Here is a 12,442-nt window from a genome sequence, read left to right as displayed (position 1 = left end):
AATCTCCGAAAAGCTGCATAAAATGTACATTTTATAAGAAAACAGTTTTGAAAACAGGAGATATTATAAGAACCCTAGAATCCCCGCTCTCCTGCCGCAGCCAGGAGTTAGAGGCTGTGATATTATGATAGAATAAAAAAATATATCTGGGTCTTTGGACAGGTGGCTGGGCCCTTGCGTTGAGGACAGTCCCTCTGAAGCAGTCGTGGCCCTTTGTGGCCTGGGGTTAACCTGAAAGAAGTCCATGCAGGCTCCCAGACACCAGTGCGATGGGGTGACGTCGAGGGAGCTGGTGTTCCAGGCTCCCCAAGTCCTTTTCTTCGGGCCCCAGAGCCTCTGACAGACGCCAGTCCACTCTGGAGCAGAGACTGGGACACCTCTGTCAGCCAGCGTGGTCTCTCCACGATCTGCCTCCACTTCCTCGGGCTGCGGTTACGAAGTCCCACAGACCGGGCAGGTTAAACAACAGACATTTATTCCCTCGTGGTTCTGGAGGCCAGAGACCCAAGGTCAGAGTGTTGGCAGGGCTCTGACGGATTCTGCTCGCGCCTCTCTCCTAGCAGGGAGGAACCTCAATCTCCAGCCCTCCTCTGCTCCCCCAGGATTGGCCCCCATCCCGAAGCTCTCTGGGAGTCCACCCAGAGTCTCCTCATGAGAGCAAAAGATGCTCCTGTCACCTGGGAAAGTCCAAGGGATTTAGGACCTCTGTGTTAGGAACTGGGTCCAGAGACCAAATATTAAAACAAAAGATGATTCTAGTACTTTTGCCACTTAGGAAATTACAGTCGTAGGAGCGTCTGCGTCGGGAGGGGTGACGGAAAGGACAGGAGGGCAGGGAAGGGGAGGCTACCCCTCGTGGACTCAGGGAGCGGAGCGGGGCATGCACATCCGCGTGCGCGCCCGTGTTTTCACTCCTGCAGGCGACACGCACTGACAGAGCCCCGACTACCACACGCTGCCACGTGACCAACCAGTCGTGCTCACCACCGGGCCTGAGATGACCTGCAGGGCAGCGAGCGGGAGTCAGGGCAGGCCTTCGGGCCTTCGGAGGAAGGCAGACAGCCGAGGCCCAAAGGGGGAGCAGGGGAGCTATCAAGGCCCCGGAGAGAGGTCTCTCGGAGGGAAGACGGGGCGTGGGAGGCGAGAGTGTGCGCTGTGTGCGAGGGGAGCGCAAGGGGGCCAGAGAGTGTGGCGAGGGCTGGAGGGCGTGGCTAGAGTGGGGGGGATGGAAGGCCGGTAAAGCCGCAGCTGGGCGTCCGGGTGCCAGGAAGCCGGATGCCCAGAGAGAAACGGGCTTGGTGTGGATTCGCAAGTAGGGGATGGACGCTTCCTCCGTGCCCCAGAGATTTCTCCCCTCAGTGTCCCGTGGCTCCCCCAGGCCTCCCCCCAATCCCGCCGCCTTCTCACCCGGTGGCACCCACCTCTGCAGCATCTCCTCCCAGCTGAACCCGCGCAGGGGCTTCTTGGAGGCCTCCACCTGCGGCATGTGCTCCATGCTTTTCTGCTGGGAGGTCAGCAGGTTCTAAATGCTCGTGGTTCTGCTGAGTGGAGGCAGAGCCCTTCCCCCAGCCCACCCTCGGGGGGCCCCTCAGCTGCGCACTCTCTTAGAGGTGATTCCTTCTGACCCCGTGAGGGGTGGCACAGGACCAGCCCCTGCTCCTTGGCCTTGTAATCCCGACTGAGTCGCCTGACTAGTCACGGCCAGCCCGGCCCGGCCCGCGGAGGGTTCAGGTTGGGCGCAGGAGCGGGAAGGCAATCTGTCAACTGCCAAGCGCTTGCAGAGCTGTGACATTAGGGTCTATGAGTCAGGAGCCCTCCAGGGTTGGCGATCTCATCTGGTTTAACTGATGCTGTCACTCCGAATGGTGTGACAGTCACTGGCGGGGAGGGGTGCAGTTCAGGGGTGCAGCTCAGGGCCCAGCGTGGCGTGACTGAGGGGCTGGTGACCAGGGGTCTCGGCAGCCTGAGGGCACAGAGGACGACTTGAGTGCCTGAAGGTGGCGGATGGACACCCTGCGGCGTGTCTGGTCCTGGTGACAGGGGCTTCCGAGTGAGGGACAGACTCCAGGGCAGCTTGGCAAACTCTCTGGAGCTCCCAAAAACCCTTTGCTGCCACCCGGGCCTGGGGCTGGCAGCACAGTCCTCGGGACCCCGCCGCATGCCGTCCTGAGAGCTCTCCAAGCTCCGCTGCCCGCAGGCTGAGGTGGCTGCCAGCCTGCCCTGTCCTACTGACCTTAGTCCTAGTGTCTAAGCACCCTCCGCCAGGCAAGCTCTTCCCTCCTCCCCTCCCCCTCACGCCAAGGGGCGGCGCCTGACCTGTTTCCCAGATTCCTAAGGTGAGGAGGAGTTGGAGGAAAGTGACTGCCGAGTATTTCTGCCCTGTCTGAGAATAACCACAGCTGCTCTTTCAGTTCTTCTGCCCCGGGGACCCTGGGCTTTCATCTCATTTCAATTAGACCTTAAAAGTTACAAAATAGAGTTCACCCAAAACACAAGCTCTTGACTCAGTGAGAGCAGCTCTTCTCCAAAACTCACCCTTCTGAGTAATATTCGAACTGTATTCAAACTGTGCAACCACCCGACAGGCTAAGTAAGGTCCTCTCAACCCCTTGTCGTTGTGGGGGGTGTGCCCCCAGGGAGTCCCTGGGAAGGGGCACACAGAGGCTCTTTACCATCAGGTGTGACGACATTTCAAGCAGTTCAACAGCTGGCACAGCCACACCGTCATCGCGGCCACCCCTCCCCTCCTATGGCCCTGTGTTAGGAAAAGAAGCTGCTTGCTCTAGGCCAGACGTCCAGCTGGAGGGCATCTTATGGTTCATCGGTCCCCAACCCTTAGGTTTTCAGATTCATCAAAGAAACATTTCTGGAGCAGGTGGTTTGTGTGAGACCATGTGCTGGGAGCTGGGAAAGAGGGACATGTCAGGTGTCATTACCATGGGACAGTCCGTGGTGACAGGAGGGAGAAAAGGGCACAGATGAGAGATTCGGGAGATGGAACAGGCTGAGGAAGGCGGGGGAGTTAGGAGGAGGTGGGCATCAGGCGAGCAGGTCGGCATGGTTAGGAAGCTGAAGGTAAAATTCATTGAGACAGGCTGCAAAGCGTTTCTCTCAGGAGCTATAGTGAATGTGCTAGAAATGGGAAACGTTGCTCCGGAATTGTAGTTAGCAGCACCACGAAGGCGGAGCCCCTTTCTGTGTTCGCCAAAACGTCAGGTGCATCTCAGCCAGTCCCCGGCAGCCGGTGATGGAGGATGCGTCGGTCTTCCTATGTATACGTCAGTCCTAGGAGCTGGGTCCGCTTCTCGCATGCACTAATCTTGCCGTCTTTCTTAGCTTGCATTTCCTTCCAGGCCAGCATCGCCTTTATTGTTTTCCTTGTTAAAGTCCCTCTGTTGAAACGCCTCGTTTTTCTGTTTACTTAACTAGAGACTAGTTGATACCATTACGTACTCGCCAGGTTGGAAAACGTTAGAAAGCCTGATAATACCAGGCATTGGGGTAGGACGTGGAGCCATTGAAAGTACTGGTGGGGGGGGGGGGCGGGGTGTAAATTAGGATACTTTGAAAGGTTTTACCAACTATTAAAGCTGACGATTGATACTTTGTAACTCAATAGTTCCTCTCCTATGTATAAAACCTAGAGAAACCGGAGCCCTTGAAACTGGCGCACGTGTCTATCGAGATATGTGTACAAGTAATATTGCTTGTGAAGGCCAAAAGCTGTTGCGGCTATTGTGAATGACGCTGCTGTGAACATTGGTGCACAAGTTCATCTGAGTCCTTGCTTCTAATCCTTTCGAATATACACCCGTAAGTGGGATTGCTGGATCAAGTGGTAGTTCTGTGTTTAACCTTTTAAGAAATGGCCAAATTATTTTCCACAGTGGCCGCGCCATTTTACCACCCCCCCCCCAGCAATGTACAGAGGTTCCAAATCCTCCACATTCTCGACAATGCTTGTTATTTTCTGTATTTTTGGTTAAACCATCCTAGTAGGCGTAAATAGTATATCATGTGGTTTTGTTCTGTATTTCCATAACGACTAATGATGTTGAGCACGTTTTCTTGTGCGTATTGGCCACGTGTACAGCTTCTTTGGAGAAATGTCAAGTCGTTTGTGCATTTTTAAACTGGATTGTTTTCTCGGCTGCGCTTGTGTTTAGAATGGAACATCTAAAAAGGGAGCTGTGGTACGACCATCCACCCCTGCAGCCTAAGTAGCAGGGGAAAGGAATCAAGTGTGCAGAGAGCAGAGGCGAATGAAACAAGCTGCCCTGAACGAATGCGCCGGGTGTGGGGCGCGGTACCCAGAATCCTGCTAGTGCGGAGGCGCCGTTCCTGCAGCTGCCGCCGAGCGTCGCTGCGGCGGCCCACGGCGGAGTTCGCGCCTGCGGCTTCGCCCTTCCCTGAAGGGAGCTGCGGTGCACAAGGATGTGCCCTCCCCAGGGCAGTCCCAGGCCAGTGGCCTGTCCACGCAGGGGTACAGAGAGCTGGCCCCCTTTCCTCGATTCAGGAGAACTCTGAAGGGCCACCCCGGCTCCTGAGCTCCCGGTGCAAGTGGCTGAGGCTCCCGGCTGCACCGCAGCACGACGTCGGCCCCGTCCAGCTCGCTCGCTCACCGGCTGCTTCCCGGGAGCGCTCGCTGCCCGGCGGGCTTCGTGCGTGCACGTCGCGGAGACTCGGTTTCTGTTTCCCAGGGAACCCAGCCCGCGACCGGAGCCTTACGGTTCAGGTGGGCTGGTGGCCTAACAAGTGTGGTTGCCATGACGATGCCGGTAATGACTCCCAGTGCGCATCTCCCCTTTCTTGCTGGGTCTAGCGCGGGGCCTCGCTAAATTAATGTTTACTGAACGGAGCAGTTCGACAGAGGGCGGCCGGTAATTATTCTGGCCTCGGGCATAGCAGGGCAGGTCCATGGACGTCGCGAGGGAGGTCAGGGTCGGCCTGGACACCTCGTCGTTGTTTGGACTCTCCCTCCCACAGGGCCCCGCGCTGCTGGCCTCGGGACGAGACACGAGGGGCCTCGCGCAGCCCGACTCCGGTCATCCCACCGGGGCCGAGCGTCTGCGAGCGCGGGGCTCCGGCCTCTCGGCGTGTCGCCATCGCGGTGTCCCGGGCTGGGCTCCGTCCCCCCGGACGCCCGCGGCCCGCGGCGCCCCCGAGCGGCGCCTCGCCACGCTCCCCGTGTCAGGGAATTAATTCTTCCCCAGGTGAAACGGCCGCGCCGGCCCCGTTGGCGTCTGGAACGATCTCCAGGCTGGATGGAGGCCGCACGGACGCCGAGAGGCCCTCACGCGAGCTCCGGGCAGGACTCCGTCCGAGCCGCTCTGTCGCCACTGCGGAGACAGGTATTTTATTCAATGCCACGGCCCGGGGCCCGCGGGCGAGGGATGCGCTGCCCGCGGGCTGAGGTCGGATTCAATTCGACTCGATTCTCCCGCCGCCCACCAGTCCCTTCCCGCCCTTCGGATGGCTCCGTGGCGCTGATTTGCTTCTAGGGGCGCAGGGGGCTCGCGGAAGGCGGGGCGCGCGCCGTCATCGTGGGGAGCAGGAGGACCGGCGCGCGGGGGCGGCCGCGCGCTCCGGGGAGGCGGTGGGGAGCGTGACGTGAGCGCGCGGGCTGCGCGCACGCGCCCGAGGCGGGTTTGGGGGGCCTGGCGTGGCGAGACGGGAGCGCGCGGGGCGGGCACGCGCGCGGGGCGGGTTTGTGGGGCCTGGCGAGACGGGAGCGCGCGGGGCGGGTTTGTGGGGCCTGGCGAGACGGGAGCGCGCGGGCTGCGGGCGCGCGCCCCTGGGATGCACCCCGGGGCGGGAGGAACGGCTCCCAGCCGCGGGGCAGAGCGGGGTATGCGTGCGGGGAGGCGCCCTCACTGCGTTCCCACCCTTCGGGGCGAGGCGCGACTCGTTCTGGCGAAAGCGTTTCCCGAAATGAGGGCGGCGGGGTGGCGTCTGTTGGGGGCTTTCCGGGTGAGTTAGAGGAAGACCCGCCGTTCCGCAGACCCTGAATTCGGCCCGTAGTGAGCGGCTCGGGCGGCGCGGGCGGTGGGCCGCGTGCGAGGACGGACGCGGGCGCCGCGGGGTGGAGGGTGAATGTGAGCAAAAAGGGGAAACGCGGCGAGGGTCGGTGCACTGTCCACACCGCCCGGGCGTGGCGGGACCCCAGGCTCTCAGCACGGCGCCGCCGGGGGAGGCGGGGACCCCAGGCGCCGGCCCGGCCGGGGAGGCCTGCAGCGCCCCCTGCCGGCGCGCCGCCTGCCTGCAGCCCGGCGCGCCGTCCCCGGGGCCGCCGTGGGCGACGCGGCGCGCGCCGCAAGAGCTGCCGGCTCCTTGCAAGACCCGCTGCCCCTTCCTACCTAATTGCTACTTGTTTGGACTTAATTAAAGAGAAAGGGGCAGAAGGGCTCTTTTCCCTGGCGTGAATAAGTGGAGATTGATACACATCCACTTCTGTGAGGGGCTCCAAACGTTTTCTGTTCAAAGACCGCTTCGGGGTCAAAGATGCTAAAAGATCGTCGCTTGCCACTTTACAGTGAGTGCCTCAGGAGGAGCTTCTCTTGTCCATAGGATTCGATTATAAAACATTTAATAGGAAAATTCTAAGCAGCTGCTTCCTGAAACATCTGAAGGTGTAACCCTAGGCCCTCGCGTTGTGGGATTCTCGCACAGACAGGCGGGACACGGAGGCTATAAGCAGGAAGCAGCGTTTATTGACGCCGGCACTGGCTCAGCGGATTCTCATCGAACAGCTGAGCCCCGATTGTAACATAACGGGCAGTTTTATAGTCTTGTCATTCCTACACAGCTGCGGATATAAGGAAGAACGCTGGTTGGTTGGCAAGCTGTGAGAGACCCGAAGTTAGCCGGACAGTCTTTGGCAGGTGGGGTGGGGTGGGGGCGGCAGGCAGGAACGAAGTTGTTGGAGCAGGAAGTGGGCAGGCAGGGCCAGGCTGCCACACTAGCTCTGCGCCCTCTTTGCTTTCCTCACTTACCCCAGTTTGCAGTCATTTTCTGTTCGTCTTTGATCCGTTCTGCCACTACCACTGACTTACCTTTAGTCTGATTCCGCAGCATCAGGAGCAGGCCTTGTACAGAGCTGGCGCTCAGCATAGGTGTGTTGGAGGCAGGAGCCCTCTTAGAAGCTGTGTAAGGTGGGACCTGTTTTCATATGGTTTTCTGGCTGACTCTGCACCCCGTGTCCTGATAACCTCACCCCCACCCCCTCCCACCCCCACCCCCCCTCCAGATCTCCTGTAACTCCTACAGTGTTCTCCAGTCTACATGGAATCTACGTTGTGCCCTCTTTCTGAACTGAACTTACATTCGGTGCATATATGTATATAGTTTTTATAATTTTTTAGGCAAGGCAACCCTTGGTTGACCTCACAGATGCAAGGACCTTGTCAGTTTACAATCCCTTATTTTTTTATTTTTTACTCCTTCAGCACCTGGTCTCCCTAGGTGGTCTCCCATCCAAGTACTAACCAGGCCCACCCTGCTTAGCTTCTGAGATCAGACTGGATGGGGTTTGTTCAGGATGGCATGCCCGTAGACACAGCAGATATATTTTTTTGACAAGCCACCGAGTCCTTTCCAGGAATGTTCTCAAATCAAATGTGCAGTGAGAAGTGACCACAGCTGGGCTCCTCCACCGGCTAGCCAGGTCATTCCGGACTGAGCACTCGGTCCTCATTTGTGGTGGGGCATAGTAATCTTTCTCCTATTAGGAATTATTAGGTACGTGAAGATTAAATAAGATCATAATGGATGTTTATTGAGCACTTGCTATGTGTAGCATGGTTCTTAGAATTTCATTTGTATTGAATCATTTAATCAATGAGATAATGCCAGTAGGTTGCTTGGCATAAAATAAAGAGTATAGATAAAAAGAAGCTTTAAAAAATCATTCAGTGAGAAAAGAGATCGCAGATGTAAGCTTCTTGGTGCTACCTTAGCCTGTTGGAGGCACTAGTTATCTCAGCAGTCAAAACTTTTCTTTGACTACGTAGGTGAAAACCGACATAGTGGCCAAAGGTTGCATTTTTAATTGCTTTTTAAGCTTCTTGGTGTGATGTATTTTAAGCTTAAGAATCTGTCAAGTCATTATTGTAAGCTTCATAAATTTTGTTCGAATATTTATATTTCGCCATTATCGATTTATAATGCATGAATATTTTTTAAATTGAGTTAAATACCTAAAACTTATTGTAGGATTAAATAAAATAATGTACATACAATATTTAGTTTTGATACAGTAATATGTGCTCGATATATGGCAGCTGTTATTATTATTACTATTATCAGCTTGACCTCTGAAATAAACGGTCAAAATAAAAACAGCTGTGAGAGAAGTAATTTATTTTAAAATATTCTTGAATTAGGGCCAATAAGTACAATGGGGAAACATGAAATGGGAGATGCCAGTTGCTGTTGTTTAATAGAATATTCTGAAAAAATGTCTGTTTTATAAGGGAGGTGATGTACACCTGCATAGCTCCAAAGTAACCTGCTACCTCTGTGGCTACTGTTCTAGACACAGGCCTTCCTTGGGAGAGTCTGTGTATTAGTTTTGGTATCTCTCAGGCTTTTAGCGTTTTAAGCACCCGTTGAAATGAGTAATCAGAAATGCTTCAAAATATGTGTTACTCACAAGAACATTGGGTGAAGTTTGCAGGATTTTAAGTTTTGCAAAGGCAACAAGTCTCCTGTCTATAAGATAAAAGTTAGTTTATTTTGGAGGCTGGCGTGAGTTGGTTTTAAGGGTGCTTTGCTTCTGTTTGTTAAGACATTTCATAATTAAAGATAAATCTAATTATGAAAAAGAAGCATGTTTATTTAAATGCCAAGCGTACCCAGTTTCCATGAATTTGGGGTTTTGTTTTTTCCATTCTTTTGGAAGGAAGATAAGTTACTGAAATCTTAAACAGGGAGCGGGTGAGGGGAACCTCTGCGCCTGTCTGCCTTTGTCTCCCCTTCTTTCTCTCTCCGTGGCCCCTTTTCCTCTCCCGCACACCCCCTCAGACTTTCCGTCTTCCTCCGTCCCTCTTCCCCTGTACGTGTTTTGTCTCATTGTATTTGTTAGAAAAAGCTTAAACAAGTGATGAACGTTTTCTCTTTGGCTTAAAGTGACTATGTGCTCAGCGCAGTGCTTTATTTTTTCAAATGTGAAGACGTTTGTTACCAAGTTGCCGTGGACGCTGTCCTCGCGTCTTTATGGACAGACTTGCTCTGCCAGAGACGGCGTGGGGATCGGGCCCGGCTATGCCACTCGCTGGCTCTGTGATCTTGAGCCAGCTACTCAACCTTTCTGTGCCTCAGGTTCTTGTCTGAAAAATAGGTACAGTAAAGTCTCACTCCAGAGAGCCTTGAGGGCGGAATGTGTTAATCAGATGAAGGAGTTAGAACCATGCCCGGCATTCAGTAAATATATCTTAAAATTCTTACAGTATTTATTCCTTGGCTTTGAAAGGCATGGCTGAGCATGTTTTTCTTTCTTTTTAAAGAGAGTTATGGAAACTCTATAACGGACGAGGCTGAGAGTGCGCCTGGTGAAGCGTGGCCTCTCCCACGCTGTCCCCAGCCACCCAGGCCCGTACCTGGCACTTTCCGCACTTTGTCTTGGTGAGCACGTGTCAAAGACTAAGCCAGACATTAGCGAATGTGGTAACAACAGGTGTCGTTCTGTCACCGCTGCACTGGGGACAGAGCCGAGCTCCATTCTGACCCACGCAGAGGTGACCAGGCATTTTACAGGGAAAATGAGGGAGGAGGGAGGAGGGAGGAGGGAGGGGAGCAAGTCAGAGACGTGAAAAATTACAGAAAGCGAGTAAGAGGGTTTGGTCAGCGCGCCCGCTCCAGGCCCGCTGGGTCTGGTAACTGGCAATTATGGGAGTCAGGTTTCTGCCCTCCCACTGAGACTGGGGGACCAGGGGCCCTGTCCCTCCTGATGTTGACGTTCCAAATGAATCGCCTTCCGGTCCTTGACAGTGACACTCCTGGGTTGTGGGAGACCCGTGTCAAAGGGACGGAGGAAAGACTTACAATTGTAAACTTCCTAAAATAACTGCTCAAAGAGGGGGCTCGGGGTTTATCTTCCAGTGTCGGCCGAAACGAATGGTCAATTCTCGGCAGCCTGAGCTTTCTCAAGTGGGCATTTTGAGGGGCCGGGGTCCTCATCCGAGGGACAGTTTTGAGCTGCCGGAAACCAACATCGATCAATGTTAAAAAAAAAAAGTTGCAGTTCTCGTAGGCCAAGGGCGAGTTCTAGAGGAGAAGGGGGCTCCCAGGAGCTTGGCTAGAGTTTGGTTGAGGACAGAGGCTTTGTCATATTCCCTAGCAACCCCGCAGGGCTGCCTCCTTCCTTTTCATGGCTGGTGGCCCCTATTTATTGATGGACATTTGGGGACAGTGCGGTGAAGGTTTCATAGATCCAGGCTATCTTCAAGAAAACAAATTTAAGATGAACATTGGTTCACCCCACCCCCCCAAAAAAAAATGATCAATGTGGCATGTAAAGAAATAGATTAATAATCAGTCTGAAGTCGAGTGTTTTTTTTTGTCGTTTTGTTTTGTTTTTTAAGACTTCCGAATGAGTCTCCCTCTCCCAGTACTAACCCGTGTGGTGAATGGATCCTTACCTCAGACGCCGTGCCCCCTGCTTGGGTGCAAATCCTGGTTCTGACGCTGATAACCTGTGTGCTTGTGACAAGTCACTCTTACCCTCTCTTTGCCCCCATGCCCGCATGTGTAAAATGGAATAATAACCTCAGAGAGCTGCTGTGAAAATTAAGTTAGTTACTCCATGGAAGGCCCGTAATCGTGTGTTAGCCAGCCGAATCCGACTTTTTCCTTCCTCCCGCACTCGGGCCTAGCGGAGCGCTGGGAAGGATGGAGGAATGCAGCGTCGTGGTTCTGTGGCTCAGTCTGCGACGTCCGCCCCGTGCCTACGACTGAAAAACCTCCCCAGGACTCACCGATCATTTCAAATGTACCTGTTCCCTAAACCTCTCGCCGATCGCACTGCCTTGCCCTTAGCAGCCTATGTATGTCATCGAATTTACTTTGGTTCTGCGTGTGTTACAGTTTGTGGGTTCTCGTCTCCTCTTAGCTCCCCTTCTTTTCAACCCTCCCAACTTAACAAACCTTCTACAAGCATTCGGTGAGGGTCTAGGCCTGTGCGGGATACACAAATGGAGTAAGAGGACGCGCTCTTTCACAAAGAGCACACGGTTCCGTTGTGGCCACTAGATTTTAAAACTTTTCTCAAACAACAAAGCACAGGTAATTTGCCTTGTTTTCCGTGCATGTCCTGGCATTCTAGAGGAGTCGATATCTTCAAGGCCGGAGGGATGGGTTTGAGATAGGTCTTCAAGGATGTTTAGAGTTCGATAGGTGGCCTTGGCAGGAGGCAGGTGCCTGGGGCAGGATGAGGAGCCAACTTGTCTGTGGGGAGAGAATTCCTATTTGGGGTTGGAGAAATAGGGTGGGACCAAATTATGGGGGGACTCTGGAAACTAAACAGCTCTTTAGATATGATGAGAGAGGAAATAGCCCTTGTATGTCTTAAATGAAGTCTTAGGTAAGTACAGCCTACTACTACTACAAGATCTTGTGCCGGATAAGATCGGTGGAATTGTGAGCCTGGAAATTTTTCATGAGAACCAGCTTTTCTCGATTTTTGTCCTTAAAAAGTATGCTTTATGTATGGAAGGTCCTAGGTTTGTGCCCCAGTGGAGCCACAGTCCCGGGTCCACGGCCATGTCACCCCGAACAAGCCGGACCCCGTCTGATCTCGGAAGCCAAGCAGGGTCAGGCCTGGTTGGTACTTGGATGGGAGACCGCCTAGGAAGACCAGGTGCTGTAGGCATAAAACAAAACAAAACAAAACCAAAAAACCACTAACTTCTACTACCCTAGTCACTCCTGATATGGTCTTTCTTTTCTGGCGGCGTTTCTTCTGTGAATCAGGACCCGGCACGTTCTCCCTCTCAAGAGCACATTGCTGTTACTGAAGAGTTAGGCGTTTGCTCATTCAATATTGAAATCCTGCTGTGTGCTGGATACAATATTACAGGCTACAGATAAACAGGGATGTACAATGTATTCTCATGTTTGTGGGCTTGCTGTCTAGTTGCAAACCGATATATAAATACATAGAGTAGACCAGGAGTTGGCAGACTTGGTCTGTAAAAAGCCAGATAATAAATATTTTAGGCTTTGCAGTCCTACAGTCTCTGTTGTTGCAAGTTCAGCTGTCACCATAGCGTGAAAAGCAGCCGTGGACAGGAAATACCGAAGCACACTAGCACGGCTTTACTTGTGGACACTGACATTTAAAGGTTGTATAATTTTCATGTGTCACAGAATTTCCTCCTTTAGATTTTTGTTCAACCATTTAACAACGTAAAAACCGCACTAACCTCACAGGCCGTATAAGAACCGG

The 12,442-nt window shown here is 53.6% G+C and overlaps 1 protein-coding gene and 1 pseudogene across 2 annotated transcripts in view; both read left to right on the top strand.

Annotated features, from left to right (window-relative positions):
* Positions 1 to 1,719: 1,719 nt before the first annotated feature.
* Positions 1,720 to 12,442, top strand: part of LOC118613806 — a 30,443-nt gene continuing 19,720 nt past the window's right edge. For both annotated transcript variants that reach the window (XR_004955896.1, XM_036237599.1), the window contains exons 1-2: positions 1,720 to 4,735; positions 5,214 to 5,351. Coding sequence is in view for 1 of the 2 variants with exons in the window: in XM_036237599.1 (XP_036093492.1) it covers positions 4,286 to 4,735; positions 5,214 to 5,351 (588 nt within the window). In the remaining variant the exon portion in view is untranslated. The remainder of the gene's footprint in view (positions 4,736 to 5,213; positions 5,352 to 12,442) is intronic.
* Positions 11,748 to 11,866, top strand: LOC118614024 (annotated as a pseudogene).

The sequence above is a fragment of the Rousettus aegyptiacus genome, unplaced genomic scaffold (assembly GCF_014176215.1).
Source record: "Rousettus aegyptiacus isolate mRouAeg1 unplaced genomic scaffold, mRouAeg1.p scaffold_m13_p_2, whole genome shotgun sequence".
In the NCBI taxonomy this organism is placed as follows: Eukaryota; Metazoa; Chordata; class Mammalia; order Chiroptera; family Pteropodidae; genus Rousettus; species Rousettus aegyptiacus.
Note: the sequence above shows the minus strand (reverse complement) of the source record. Positions and strands in the feature narration are given on the sequence as shown.